This window comes from Lampetra planeri, chromosome 57 (genome assembly GCF_965212315.1).
Source record: "Lampetra planeri chromosome 57, kcLamPlan1.2.h2, whole genome shotgun sequence".
Taxonomy (NCBI): domain Eukaryota; kingdom Metazoa; phylum Chordata; class Hyperoartia; order Petromyzontiformes; family Petromyzontidae; genus Lampetra; species Lampetra planeri.
In genome coordinates, this window is record NC_136163.1 from 2085048 (window position 1) to 2099544 (window position 14497).

The following is a 14497-nucleotide window of genomic DNA, read 5'->3' on the forward strand; positions in this document are numbered from 1 at the left end:
GGTCTATGCAAACATGACTCCTTGTAAAAAAGGTGTCAGTTTTGTTGCCAGATAAAAGGGTAAAAAACCAATTATCAATAACACTGGTCAACAAAAAATTTTTTTCTGGCCTGGACTTTTGCAGCTGTTCTATACTAATTTCAGGGTGCTGATTCCAAATCTGACCTCAGATTTGCTCTATCACATCTCATTTTTATGCTATCGGCATACCCCATTTTCATTGATTTTACCCGAAATTAACTCTGTCACTTATGATTGCAAGTTGTTGCGAGTCAGTGACTGCTTTAGTGTTAAAATATGGTGCTGTATTTTAGGATAGTATGTTTATAATATAATTTTATGTAGATATCCACATTTATTTAATATTTTTCTTCCGCAGTTTTTATTGAAAATGCAATATTTGATATCTCAAAAACCCGATGTGATAGACAAAAACCGATGCCAGATTTGTAATCAGCACCCCAAAATTACCTTTAAACCATTGGAATACCTTATGCCAGAAAAAGTGTGTTGACCAGTGTTATCAAGGTCTGAGTTTGTTTGCAATAAGGTAAAGGCACTGATAAGGGTTTGCCATTGCTGTGGTGTCGGAAACCGGTTCGATTGGGAGCGGTCGTGTAGCGGTTAGAGCACTACACTGCGAACTCTGGCCACCCGAGTTCGATTCCCGCTCACGGCCAAAACCCGGTGACGATTACGTGAACCGGTACTGGGCCTCCCCAAGGTCGACTCGGCCTCAAATGAGTACCTGGTGTGGTGTGTAAACATCGTCACTGGGGGAGACAAAGGCGGCCGGGCGTGGTGCTGGCCACCCACCCCCTCGTGTCCCGTGCCGGCCTTCATAGGTGTTCGCTAACAGCACTTGCCCCAACAGTCTGTTGCAGGCTATACGGGGTCTTTGTGTTTTGTTTTTATGTTGTCGGAAACCGGTTCGGTGGTTATGGACACCCAGATGTTTTTGGGGCTAAGCTCCAACTTCACGAGCTGTAAACAAACACGGTGTGTCTGTGTGTCTGCGTGTGTGTGGTAGCGCGTCTCTGTGTGAGCCTATGGGTCTCTATGTGGGTCTCTGTGTAGGTCTATGGGTCTCTATGTGGGTCTCTGTGTGGGCTCTGTGTGGGTCTATGAGTCTCTATGTGGGTATCTATGTGGGTCTCCATGTGGCTCTCTGTGTGGGTCTCTGTGTGGGTCTATGGGTCTCTATGTGGGTCTCTGTGTGCGTCTATGGGTCTCTATCTGGGTCTCTATCTGGGCCTCTGTGAGGGTCTCTCTCTGGGTCTATGGGTCTCTATGTGGGTCTCTATGTGGGTCTCTATGTGGGTCTCTATGTGGGTCTCTATGTGGGTCTCTATGTGGGTCTCTGTGTGGGTCTCTGTGTGGGTCTCTGTGTGGGTCTCTGTGTGCGTCTATGGGTCTCTATGTGGGTCTCTGTGTGGGCTCTGTGTGGGTCTATGAGTCTCTATGTGAGTCTTTGTGTGGGTCTATGGGTTTCTATGTCGGTCTCTGTGTGGGACTCTGTGTGGGTTTATGCGTCTCTGTGTGGGTCTTTATCGGGGTCTCTGTGTGGGCTCTGTGTGGGTCTATGGTTCTCTGTGTGGGTCTCTATTGGGGTCTCTGTGTGGGCTCTGTGTGGGTCTATGGGTTTCTATGTCGGTCTCTGTGTGGGCTCTATGTGGGTCTATGGGTATCTGTGTGGGTTTCTATGTGGGTCTTTGTGTGGGTCTCTATGTGGGTCTCTGTGTCGGCTCTGTGTGGGTCTATGGGTCTCTATGTGGGTCTATGTGTGAGACTATGGGTCTTCATGTGCGTCTCTGTCTTGAGTCTATGGGTCGTCATGTGGGTCTCTATGTGAGTCTATGGATCTCTATGTGGGTCATTGTGTGGGTCTATGTATCTCTATGTGGGTTTCTGTGTGAGACTATGGGTCTTTATGTGCGTCTCTGTCTGAGTCTATGGGTCTTTATGTGGGTCTCCGTGTGAGTCTATGTGTCTTTATGTGAGTCGCTGTGAGGGTCTGTGGGTCTCTGTGTGAGTCTATGGGTCTCTATGTGGGTCTCTGCGTGCATCTATTGGTCTCTATGTGGGTCGCTGTGAGGGTCTGTGGGTCTCTGAGTCTATGGGTGTCTATGTGGGTCTCTGCGTGAGTCTATGGATCTCTATGCATCTAAGTGTGACTACGCGAGTAGCTGTGCGATCCTCTGCGTGTCATCTCTGCGAGTCTCTGCATTACTGCGCACGCCCGTGACCCTCTGGCGCCCCGAGCCCGTAACCCACATGCAAGCCCCGGTGCTGCCGTACACACCTCGCGTGCCACGTGGGGGCAGCTGCCACTGGGTGGGGCGCCCCTTGGGCTGGACTGAAGCAGGAATCGCGGAATAAACAGCCACTCAATTTACGACCAAAATTGATTTTGCCACAAATCCGGCTGTCGGCTGATGAAGCTGGTTGTAATTACTGGCGAAACGTCGCACACAGATTGTAAATGTTGTGGCGTGGCTCTCCAACACACCGGTTAGTGCTGGACTAGTATACTACACTATACACTACACTACTATACACTACACTATACACTAGTGCTGTACCAGTGACGAATTGGCCACGTTCTGTTTGTGACAAACTGTCTGCGCTGGGCGGTGCCGGGTTTAACAACGCATTTATATATATACAATCTAACCCAAAAAATCTGTATTATGCATGATATTGGTTGCGAAAGCCTACTCCGTGTTGAACCAAGCTGCTGCTGCAATCGCTTGGCAAAATGTCACCGCAACCTCGCCTCGGAATCGTAAAAGTCCGAGAGGGTTTTACTCCCCCGACAGCACGTGCTCGGTGGGTGCAAAAGTCGTCAACTTAATTGGACAAAGTTTTGTGACTCAAATGACAAAACTTACACGGGGCACTCTTCGATACACCATACCGTGTCAACCCACGTGGTTTACTCCGTATTCTAGCACAGGGGAAATTGAGTTTTCAGGTCCATACGGCGTCGAGACGTTTCAATACGGGCAAAACAAATTCTAGTTGTTTGTGTTTCTCCCTTGTGATGGGACTTTGTCGGATGAACGTTGAGATTTATAAAGAGTACTGGGTGACGAATCAGGTCTGAATTGGTCTGTAATAAGGTCGGGCGCTGATAAGGTGTTGGCAGATATGATATAGACAGAGACCCAGAGAGACCCATAGAGACCAAAAGAGATAGATGGAGACACACAGAGATACATAGAGACCAATAGCGATAAATAGATGTAACATACCTATTAACCTAAACGATTTACCCCGTATTCATATTTTTCATGCTTTGATACTGGCAAAAAGGGATCCCATGATATAGCTGCTCACCACGAGCTATACATGCAACTATACACGTGCATTGTCGTTGTGCTGTTCGCTTTTTGGCGTTCTCTGGTCTGCCACTGGTAGTGAGACTAGGCCCTAAAGAAGGCTGCTGTCTCTGGTGTAGGCCAAACAGTTTCAAAGACAACGTCCATTTTTTATCAGAGCCATGCTTTTTTTTTAGATTTGAAGCTTTCGTGACTGCAAGGATTCATATTCTTAGGTTTTTTCGGTAAAGTCACGTAGGTAAAACATTAAAATTAATGAAAGTAAAATAAAATAAAAATCACGACGTTTCGGAGGCAACACAAGTCTCCGTCATCAGGTGGGACCGTCACAGCCAGATTTGCTGCAAATCTCCGTCATCAGGTGGGACCGTCACAGCCAGATTTGCTGCAAATCTCCATCATCAGGTGGGACCGTCACAGCCAGATTTGCTGCAAATCTCCGTCATCAGGTGGGACCGTCACAGCCAGATTTGCTGCAAATCTGGCTGTGACGGTCCCACCTGATGACGGAGACTTGTGTTGCCTCCGAAACGTCGTGATTTTTATTTTATTTTACTTTCATTAATTTTAATGTTTTACCTACGTGACTTTACCGAAAAAACCTAAGAATATAGAGCCATGTTTGTTTGCATGTTCACCACAAGTACCGTGTGTGGTTAATGGCGTAACTTGATTCTTTGCAGAAAGTTTATATTTGGTGTCTTAACATCATAACACAACCCCTGTTTTATTGCCAGAAATGGTAAAACACCGATTATAATTGTTCATGATTAGGCTGTGTTGGGGTGGTGGTAGTGGCCGCTTTATTGACAAAACTTTTATGTTTACGCAATATAACCTCTAAATCACCCCCCCCCCACCCCTGTATTATGGACAACATTGGTTGCGAAAACCCTGCCACTACCACTACTACCACTACCACCACCGCACCAGGTACTCATTTGAGGCCGAGCTGATCGAGACGATGCCCAGGCCTGGATCTGATCATCGTCACTGGTGGTGGTGGTCGTGGGTGCGGTGGCGCAGCAGCTAGCGCACCGATTTCTATTCCCGCTCACGGCCACCAACCGCCGTGACGGTCACCTGTAACGCTCATGGGTCTACCCCTAGGTCGACTCGGCCTCAAATGAGTACCCGGCTGCGGTGCGTGGACAACGCCGGTCTCGAAAGCCCTGCCACCACTCCCCACCGCTGCCACCACGACCATGCGTTGAACTGTCTCTCGCTTGTTTTTTTTCTTCCTGCACTCGCTTTCTTGCTCCTAGGGCTTCCACTGACCAAGTCCGACAAGTCGCGGCGTCCACCTCTCTCAGCGCGCGGAACGACACCGAGCCACCGGCGGTGCCCTTGAGCAAGTCGAGGTAATTGCAATAAGAGACGAAAATTCCCACCCCCCACCCGCCAGCCCATGTAGCCTTCAACGGGCTGTTGGGGTCACGTGCTGTTCGGTAGCAAGTGAACTAAGAATGTAAACTGTCACATTGAGATGCAAATTATTTTGTCAAGGCGCTCTTCCTCCTCCAACCCAGCTTAAATATACGCTCCAAGCCTGGTGGTGTTTCATTCAGACGCTGTCTTTCCGACAGACCTGTTCTTCACCTAAGGACGGCTGCTTGTGTTGTGGCCGAAACGTCGTGAGAATTTTTTTTTTAGGTTTTATTTTTATTGTTTTATTATTTCCCTTCTACGTGACTTTACCGAAAGAACCAAGAAGATGTCACATTGTTGTTTTGGCAAGCTGTAAGGGTCCACTGAGCTGCTTTTACATAGCTTAACCGAAGTGGTTCATTGTCGTCGTGTGGAAATTTACAGCAGCCAAATACTCTAAGTTAAATTACACTAAAAACTTGACTTAAAGATTCCGTGACTGCAGGAATTCATATGCTTTAGGTCTTTCGGTAAAGTCACGTAGATAGGTTCAAAGAAAATAACAAAATAACAAAAAACTACGACGTTTTGATCGCAACACAAGCAGTCGTCATCAGGAAAAGGGGGGTTAGCTTCTAAAGACAACTGTTCATAAAGGTTTGAAATGACGGTAGCCCAAATGTCACCAGCCAATGTTAATGTAAGTGGTGGGCAGTGACTGCAGCGGTGGTGGGTTTTCCACCAATCAAAGGGCTGCAAGGTAAAAATGTGCATGTTAACTCAATCATTTTTTTACCAGGTAAGGCCCCACTTAGCTATGTAGCTCTTTTACAGGTAGGAACAACAGGTTCCACACTGCCCACCAGGGATTATTTGTCTGTCTGTCGTGCATAGCCACGCCCTCGATTTGTAATTCATAGAGCGCTTCGGGCGGGCTCAGCTCCACGTGACGCACCGCCACACGCGGCTTGCGCCACGTGACACGGATCGCACGAATGCGCCGTCCAATCAAGTTCCTACCAGCCCACTCCGAAGGAATGTGTTTCAGAAGCGACCTGACCATCACAATTGATAGCTCATATGCACGTCGATTCTAAATGTCAAGAGAAAAACCGGAGGACCCGGAGAAAAAGAACACGCGGCCACGGGGAGAGAGATACACAAACTCCAAATATACAGCAGCAGGCGTCAGGGTCGGGATCGAACCCACAACCTCCTGTATACCCGGCGAGGTAATTAACATCTCCTAGCCACTGTGTAGCCGGAACTATGAAGGCTGGCATGGCACACGGGGGAGTGGGTGGCCAGCAACTACGCCCGGCCGCCTTTGTCTCCCAAATGGCGATGTTTACACACCGCACCAGGTACTCATTTGAGACCGACTCGACCTAGGGGAGGCCCAGGACCGGTTCAGATCATTGTCACTGGTGGTGGTCGTGGGGAGCGGTGGCGCAGTGGTTAGCGCACTGCGCTATGAGCCAGGCGACCCGAGTTCGATTCACGCTCACGGCTAACACCGGCGACGATTATCTGTAGTGGTCATGGGCCACCCCCTAGGTCGACTCGGCCTCAAATGACTACCTGGTGTGGTGTGTAAACATCACCATTGGGGAGAGAAAGGCGGCCGGACGTGATTGCTGGCCGCCCGCCCGCCCCCTCGTGTGCCACTGTGCCAGCCTTCATAGGTGCTGCACGCTAACAGCACTTGCCCCGGCAGCCCGTTGAGGCTACACGGGGAATCTTTGTCTTTCATTTTTTGGCGGTTGTCAGCGGGCGGGTGGAGTGAGCCCAGTGATTGATGCCGGATCTGTAACCGATCGCTGGTTGTGGCTTTGCTCTCCAACACACCGGTGTGCTATACTAGCGGAGTGGGTTCAAGGAGACTAGATACGGCTTGTAGAGGCAACACGTTTATTAAAATAACAACGGTAACAATTCCTAACACAAAGGGGTAGCGGCCCCTCCACCTGATACCTGGAGAGGTATAGCCCCTGGGCTAGTATGTCCTATCGACTGGGCTACGTACTCTCGGCCCTCTGTCTAAGGGGCCTTAGGGGAGGCTATCCGACCCGACCCAGCCAAGGTCCTCGGGTCCAACCACTGGTCCACTCGGTCACGGCCCTTAGAAGGGCGTCGGATCTGCGGGTCCCAGGGTTCTAGCCTAAGCAGGTCTTTAGTCTTCAGCTTGACGATGACTGCCGGACCCGTCCAGAGGTCCAGCTTTTATACCCGTTTCAGGGTGTCTCCGCCCCGAGCCACGCCTCCCTTCTAGAACTCTCTAGCGGGCTCTGGAATATCTCCCCAGGCCCTCTCTTGGGGTCTGGGGAGCCCTGTTGGCCCAACGAGCCAATTCATCTCACCCATTCGTTTTACCACCCCCTATTGACACATGCCTGCTACTACAGGTAAGGATGAATGGGAAATGTACACAGTGCCCAACCACGCTACTACACTAGTAAGGGATTGGCATGTTCTGTTTACGTGACAAATACAGGGTGCTTCAAAAATGTTTTATCACTTACATGGGACTATCGTTTTTAATGTAAAAATAGCGGATAATACACTGTAACATGATAACAAATGTGTGTTAATAGCTTCAAAAAGTCTCCCACTTGTTCGCCATAGTTGTCAACGCATGCCTGGAATCTTCTCCAGGTGGTCTCCAGAGCCCCGGAGGCACATTTCTTGTGGTATTGTTGCAAATTTTCATAAGTGTTAACATTTTTTGAAGCGCCCTGTTTTAATGCGACCTAACCCAACAAACCTGGATTAAGGATGACATTTGGTCGCGAAAGCCTACCACGTGTTAAACCCATCTCCGTCGTTTCCTCTTTTCCCAGACCGAAGATGAAAGTCAAACTGAGCCCTCAGTGCCGGCAAACCTTGACGAGCATCGCCAACGACCCTCCGCCAAAGACGTGAGAACACATCGGTTCAACACCCGGACGGGGTGGGGTGGGGTGGGGTTTGGGTTGTCGTTGTCGACTGAAGCTTTAGGCCAACTTTGGCGTGCTGGGCGCTCCGTGATCCCCGTGGGGACCGCGGGTTCCACGCCGGTGTCGGTGCGGTGGGACGTTAAGCGCTCGGCCACGCTCACCGGGTGAGCGATGGGGGGAGCGCCACTCGGCCACGCTCACCGGGTGAGCGATGGGGGGAGGGCCACTCGGATTGCTCACCGGGTGAGCGACGGGGGGACCGCTGCTCAGCCACGCTCACCCGTGGCAGCAGCACTCGAAGGGTCACAGCAAGGTGACCGACTTTAGCTGAGTGACCGGCGGCTCGCCAGTCACAAGGCGGCCGCCGACGCCGCTGCCGGGTCGGGTGACCGGAAATCTGCGCGCGGCGATGGATCGCCGTTTTGAGACTCATTCAAGACGGCGAAAAAGGCGCCCGTGGCTATAGTGAAACGACGCGACAACGCGAGGTTGCACCGTGCAAATGCAGCAGCTCAACACAGCATACACGCTCTAAGGAGCAAACAACAGCCATGGAGATGGCAGCTGGTGCAGCAAACCAAGAATGAGGAACGGACGCTGTGGGAGTCACTGCGAAATATTCCATTCGAAAAGGATGACTATGCAGGAGAAGTCGAGTGTCAAGCGGCTGGGTTCTCGGTCAACCGAAAAATCGACACAACCAGCTCTCAGGCGACCGGGGAAAGAGCATGCCGTGAGGACGTTTAGCCAGAGCTGGTATGCCAGAAAGGCCTGGCTCTGTGGACGTGCACAGCATAATGCACTTTTCTGTTTCACTTGACCTCGACTAAAATTTGTCGAGTTGTGAGCTGATCTCGAAATGCTCTTTGGGCGTTTTGGCAGAGTCAAAGGGGTTTGTGTGGTGTGTGGATGTGAGGGGTCATGGGAACAACATTTGAGTGCTTCGTTGTGCCGTTTTGTACGAGCGCCCCACCGTTGGCAGGCGAGACAGTGATAGTTTTCACTTTCACGGCAATGCCGATAACGCGACGGGGCTCTGTTTTGTATTTCGTTTGGACACCGTCTCTTCGGAGGTGACTCATAAACCAGCCCCACCTGCAGTGGCAATGTCGCGAGCCGCCGCTGGTCAACAGGTCACATGTCAACGGCTCAAGAGGTCAACATGTCAACAGGTCAACATGTCAACAGACCAACAGGTCAACATGTCAACATGCCAACAGGTCAACATGTCAACAGGCCAACAGGTCAACATGTCAATAGACCAACTGGTCAACAACAGTCTCCGTGGACGCGGGGAGGGGGTTGGTGGTGGTGACCCCGCTCTGTCTCTTGCCTTAGGTTCAACGAGCAGTTGGTGGTGGAGAAGATCCTGAAGGTTCGCGATTGTCCCTGGCTCGAGAACCGCACCGAGATCGACGCCTTCCGGTAAGGCGTTTCACTCCCGGCACGCACGACGGCGGGGTGGGTGTGGGTTCTGGTCGCCCTCGCACTGTTTGGCTTCTGGCACTAAAACATAAACTCAACTTTTTATTTCATTTTGACCAGGTGAGACCCAATTTGAGCTACTCTGTAGCTCTATTTCAGAAGCCACGTGGCCATCACAGATGATTGCTCAACCAAGTGGACTTATCATCACCATCATCACCGTGTGGAAATTTTATATCAGCCAAATACCCTAAATGAATGGGTGGAGGTTGAGTGGGTGGGTAGGTGATGGTTGGTTGGTGGTGGGTGGGTGTTTAGTTGGTGCGTGAGTGGGTGGGTGGTGGGTTGATGGTGGGAAGGTGGTGGGTGGGAAGATGGTGGGTGGTGGTAGTTGGTCGCTGGTGATGGGTGGGTGAGTGAGTGGGTGGTTTGTGGGTGGGTGAGTGGGTGGGTGGGTGGGTGAGTGGGTGGGTGGGTGGTGGCTGCGTCAGTGGCTTTCCGGTTTTTTAAACCCCTACCTCTAGCTTGTACTATTTTTAAGTTACCAAGTGTAAGACTGCCAACTGAGCGACATAGCTCTTTTTCAGAAGCGACCTGGCAATCGCAAATAATATTTCACCGAAGTGGGATTATCATGATCATCATCGTGTAGAAATGTATGGCAGCCAAATTCTCTAAACGCGTGATGTTGATTCTAAATGTCAAGGGCATTACCGGAGGGCCCGGAGAAGAATCCACGCAAACATGGGGGAGAGAGACACCGCAAACTGCAAATATACAGCGGCAGGCGTCACGGTCGGGTTTGAATCCACGACTCTTTGCATCCCAGGCGAGGGAGTTAACATCTCACCACCATGGCATACACTGGTGGGACAAGGCTACAAAGAAGGCTGCTGTCTCTGGCATAGGCGAGTGAGTTTCAAAAACAAGGCATGTATTATCCGAGTATGTTTGTTCGCATGGTTTGCCACAATTACGTGTGGTTAATGCAGACTCGATGCCTTGCAATAGGTGTATCCAGATATATAAACATAGAAAAAACTTCAACCGGGAAGATGGATACAGATTGAGCAATCATTGGAAGGATGTTATTAACCAGGTAAAACCATAACTGCTTTTGGCCTGCCTTCATATCCGCATCTCCAGTTTCCTAACCCTCCCACTCTCAGCCCCGCCCAATTCCCCTCCCCACCCCGGCGTTGTATGCCGTGCTTGAGTCTAACTTGTATCATCCACTCCCCCTACCCCACACCCCCACCCTCCCTGTATCTCCTCCCTGCCCCCCCTTCTCTTGCCTATATGGCCTCTTGTTGCAGCAGCCCCCTTTGCCCACTTCAGCAATTGTTTCTTGCTGTGGTTGTCCCACCTGATGACGGACGCTTGTGTTGCGCCAGAAACGTCGTGATTTATTTTATTTTATACCTACGTGACTTTACCGAAAGAACCAAAGAGTATCTATTTATCTTCTTGGTTCTTTCGGTAAAGTCACGTAGAAGGGAAATCATAAAATATAAAAATAAAACATAATAAAATAATTCTCACGACGTTTCGGCCACAACGCAAGCAGCCGTCCTCAGGTGAAGAACAGGTCTGTCGGGACAGACCTGTCGGAACAGACCTGTTCTTCACCTGAGGACGGCTGCTTGCGTTGTGGCCGAAACGTCGTGAGAATTATTTTATCATGTTTTATTTTTATTATTTCCCTTCTACGTGACTTTACCGAAAGAACCAAGAAGATGAATCCCTGCAGTCACGAAAGCTTTACATCGAAGAGTATCTATTTAGTGTTTGAACATCTTAACACCTCTCCTGTTTTATTGCCAGAAAAGCAGTAAATCCTATTCTTGTGTTTTTTTATTCATCATTTTGATCCTGGCAAAAAATGTCCAATCGATACAACTGCTCAACCCAAGCTGGTCACCGCATCATCATCATCGTCGCGCGGCGCTTTCAGATGCGCTTCTGCGGCCGTCTGGAACGCTCCTTCCTTACCAATATTCGGAAACCACTGGGAGCTGTGCTGCACTTTGAAATCATCATCTAGATTGACAAACTCATTCATTTAGAACTGCTAGTTGTTGCGTTTAGTTTGTTGTCCTTCCCCCCGCATCTCTGATAAGCACGGTTGGCTATGCCCCACAAACTCCCATGGAAACCCATAAACTCACTCAGAAACCCACAGATTCAGAGACCGATAGACTTACACAGAGACCCATGGACTCCCATGGAGACCCATAAACTCACACAGACACCCCCAGTTTTCATATAGACCGATAGACTTGCACATAGACCCATAGACTCCCATGGAGACCCATAAACTAACACAGAAACCCACAAATTCATAGAGACCAATAGACTTACACAGAGACCCACAGACTCACGTAGATTGAAAACAAATTTCTTTAGAACCGCTGTTTGAGTTTAGTTTGTTGTCCTTCCCCGCACCTCCAATTAGCACGGTTGGCTACGTACTGTGCGGAAGAAGTCCAACATACACGTAGGTACAAATGCAGAATACGCTCCAAAATCATTCCCCTCGTCACATGTTAAAGGCTATATGGGGGATCTTTTTTGTGCGCGCGTGGGTGAGCGTGCGTGTGTACTCGTGTACACCAACAACAACAACCGCCATTCGCCACTAAGTGGCGGTGACGTCACCACGGCGCTTGTGCCAGGTCATGTGCACCTTGAGGCCATGTGAAGTGTCAAACGTCCGCTGGCAGGAGGTCACAGGGCAGACCCAGGTGCCACGGGTCGACTGACTGAGATGACCGAGATGACTGGCTGATGCGCCACCTGTGCCCCCTACTGTGCCAACTTGCTGTGCCTTAGCCACCCGGCACTCTGCTCGTTGTTGTGAGCGTCGCTCCTCCACCCTCCGTTGTTGTTGGAGGGCGACTGCCTCCAACTGTCCAGTGCCCGTTGATCCCCCTCTATCCGGCTAAACAGAAGTTGCTTGGGCATGCGGTGGCTGGGAATGTGGGCTACATAGCCCAGCCAACACAGCTTTGCCTGCCGGAGGAGCTCACTGATAGGAATGTGTCCAGATCTTTCAAGGATATGTGAGCTCCTTACATAATCCAGCCTGGTTAAACCCAGGATGGATCGTGGGCAGGCCAGCCTAAATGTATCTTAATAGCGTAGATGTGCACGTTTTACAAGCATCTAGAAGGGAGGGCATGACTGTGGACGAAAAGACCCAAAGCTTTGTGTGGAGCGACAGACCCGGTACCTTCCACACAGCGTTACGCAGCCAATGAAAAACTAATGCCACCCGACTGATCCGGAGTGAGACCTCTGCTGTCAAACCGGAACTGGTCATAAGCACACTGCCCAGGTATGTAAAGCTCTCCACTTGCTCCACAATTTTCTCCATCACCATAACATGTTTCGATTTAAAGCCTTCGTGACTGCAGGGATTCATCTTCTTGGTTCTTTCGCTAAAGTCACGTAGAAGGGAAACATTAAATAATAAAAAATCAAATACAATTCTCACGACGTTTTGGCCACAACGTGGCCGGCTGCTTGCGTTGTGACCGAAACGTCGTGAGAATTGTATTTTATTATGTTTTATTTCTATTATTTTATTATTTCCCTTCTACGTGACTTTACCGAAAGAACCAAGAACACCATAACATGGTTGACCAATCGGGAGCCATCTCTCGACCGCACTCGGGCACTGATCAGCCTCCCATTGTATCTGTACCAGATGGAAATCCTTCTGCTACAGCCATGGAATGCTTCTCGAACTACGTGGTCAAAGATGACGTTAAATCACGTAGGAGCCTGAGGACATCCATGTCGCACCCCAAGGTGAACGAGGAATGGCCCTGGGCACCTGGCCACGTGGCTTTACCCGGGCCTGCCCACCATCATGAAGGCCCTTCATGATTGTGAGCAGAGAGTCGGGGGGACTCCCCCCGCGATTATCATCGTTGTATACAAGGGGAATGCGGACACCAAAGCTCCCCAGAGGCCTTGGTGGACTTCGTCACGGGACAATGCGACACTGCGGGGCACCGGAAACGATGCTATTGAGGCAAATGGCTCATCCAGCCACTGTCGCATCTTCAAGGCCCTGGTGTCTGCCACAATTTGTGTTGGAATTTCGCTACGTCCAGTTGACGGGGGCCGTCCCATCCTTGGTTGGCGCTACAGAGGGTGCTTACAACTCTGTGTAATGTGACTGCTGACGGAGACGATCTAGTAACGGGTTTTTTAGGGTGTTGTTTTGCGTGTTGTTGGTGTCTGTGAACACATATGGTACACACTGGGCGTGTGTTCCAGGGAAAAGGGTGTGAATGTGTTATGTTTTATTGAGTGAAAAAAAGAACATAAAAGCTACAAAAATTAAACGACTTGGTGACCGAAGCAAAGTGCCTAATAACAGAGGGTCTTTCTGCTTCTTTTGATCGTAAAAAAGGAGAGAGGGGAGGGGGGAAGGGTGGGAGGGAGAGATGGGAGGGAGGGAGGGGAGGGAGAATCGGTGTCAGGTGATTCAATCCACCGCCACTCCGTTATTCAATCCGAGTTCTAATCTTAGACTCGGCCTCGTTCAGCAGACCTCGTGAGTGCCAGGGTGGCAGGGGAGATTTGTCGTCAAATGTTTTTAAAGTTTAAAACTAAATTAACTTTCTTCCAGATTGTCCTGTCGCTGGTTGATCGGATTTGTAGAAAAAAAAACAAATCCTCGGGATTGCTTTACGCGTGAGAGACACAATACGGAAAGGATGCGAATTCTCTGATGATGAATTTAGCTGATTTATTATTTCCCCCCACGGCGACTCCCGTCATGGTTCTGTGCGTTGTTTACGACTGCAGACGATTTGTGGAGCTGGAACCCACGTCTCACAGGGAGGGCCCTGACCAATTAACATCTGCCAAATCACCAGTAGTGACACAAGCAAATCCTGACTGCTGATTAGTCAGTGAATGATAAAACCAGCCCGTGCCTATAAACATCTGGCAGATGACCAGCAGTGGCACAAGAAAAGGTTTACTGATGATGAGTCAGTGAATGATTAAACCGGCCCGTGCCTATAAACATCTGGCAGATCACCAGCAGTGGCTCAAGCAAAGGTGGACTGCTGATGAGACGATGAATGTCGAAACCGGTGCTGAGTTTTGCTCCGTCTCCTCGGTTGGACGTTCACGCGGACCCATTCCATTCCTCGGCTGTCGTTTCGTTTTTAGTCCAGGAAATCATGCGGCGCCACGGTGACGAAATGTTTACTACCTCGCGTAGTATACAGGAGGTCGTAGTTCGATTCCAACTCTGACGCCTGCTGCTGTATATTTGGAGTTTGCGTGTCTCTCTCTCTCATCATCATAACGGTGGCTAGGAGATGTTAACTACCTCGCCTGGTATGCAGGAGGTCGTGGCTTCTTTCCGAACCCCGTAGCCTGCTGCTGTATATTTGGAGTTTG

At 49.9% G+C, this 14497-nt stretch overlaps 1 protein-coding gene across 2 annotated transcripts in view; it reads left to right on the plus strand.

The window, feature by feature from the left end:
• The window catches only part of LOC144735745 (alpha-N-acetylneuraminide alpha-2,8-sialyltransferase-like), a 73360-nt gene that overhangs the window by 35512 nt on the left and 23351 nt on the right, over positions 1-14497 (plus strand). For both annotated transcript variants that reach the window (XM_078618242.1, XM_078618243.1), the window contains exons 4-6: positions 4607-4702; positions 7550-7627; positions 8984-9070. In XM_078618242.1, the coding sequence (XP_078474368.1) occupies positions 4607-4702; positions 7550-7627; positions 8984-9070 (261 nt within the window). The remainder of the gene's footprint in view (positions 1-4606; positions 4703-7549; positions 7628-8983; positions 9071-14497) is intronic.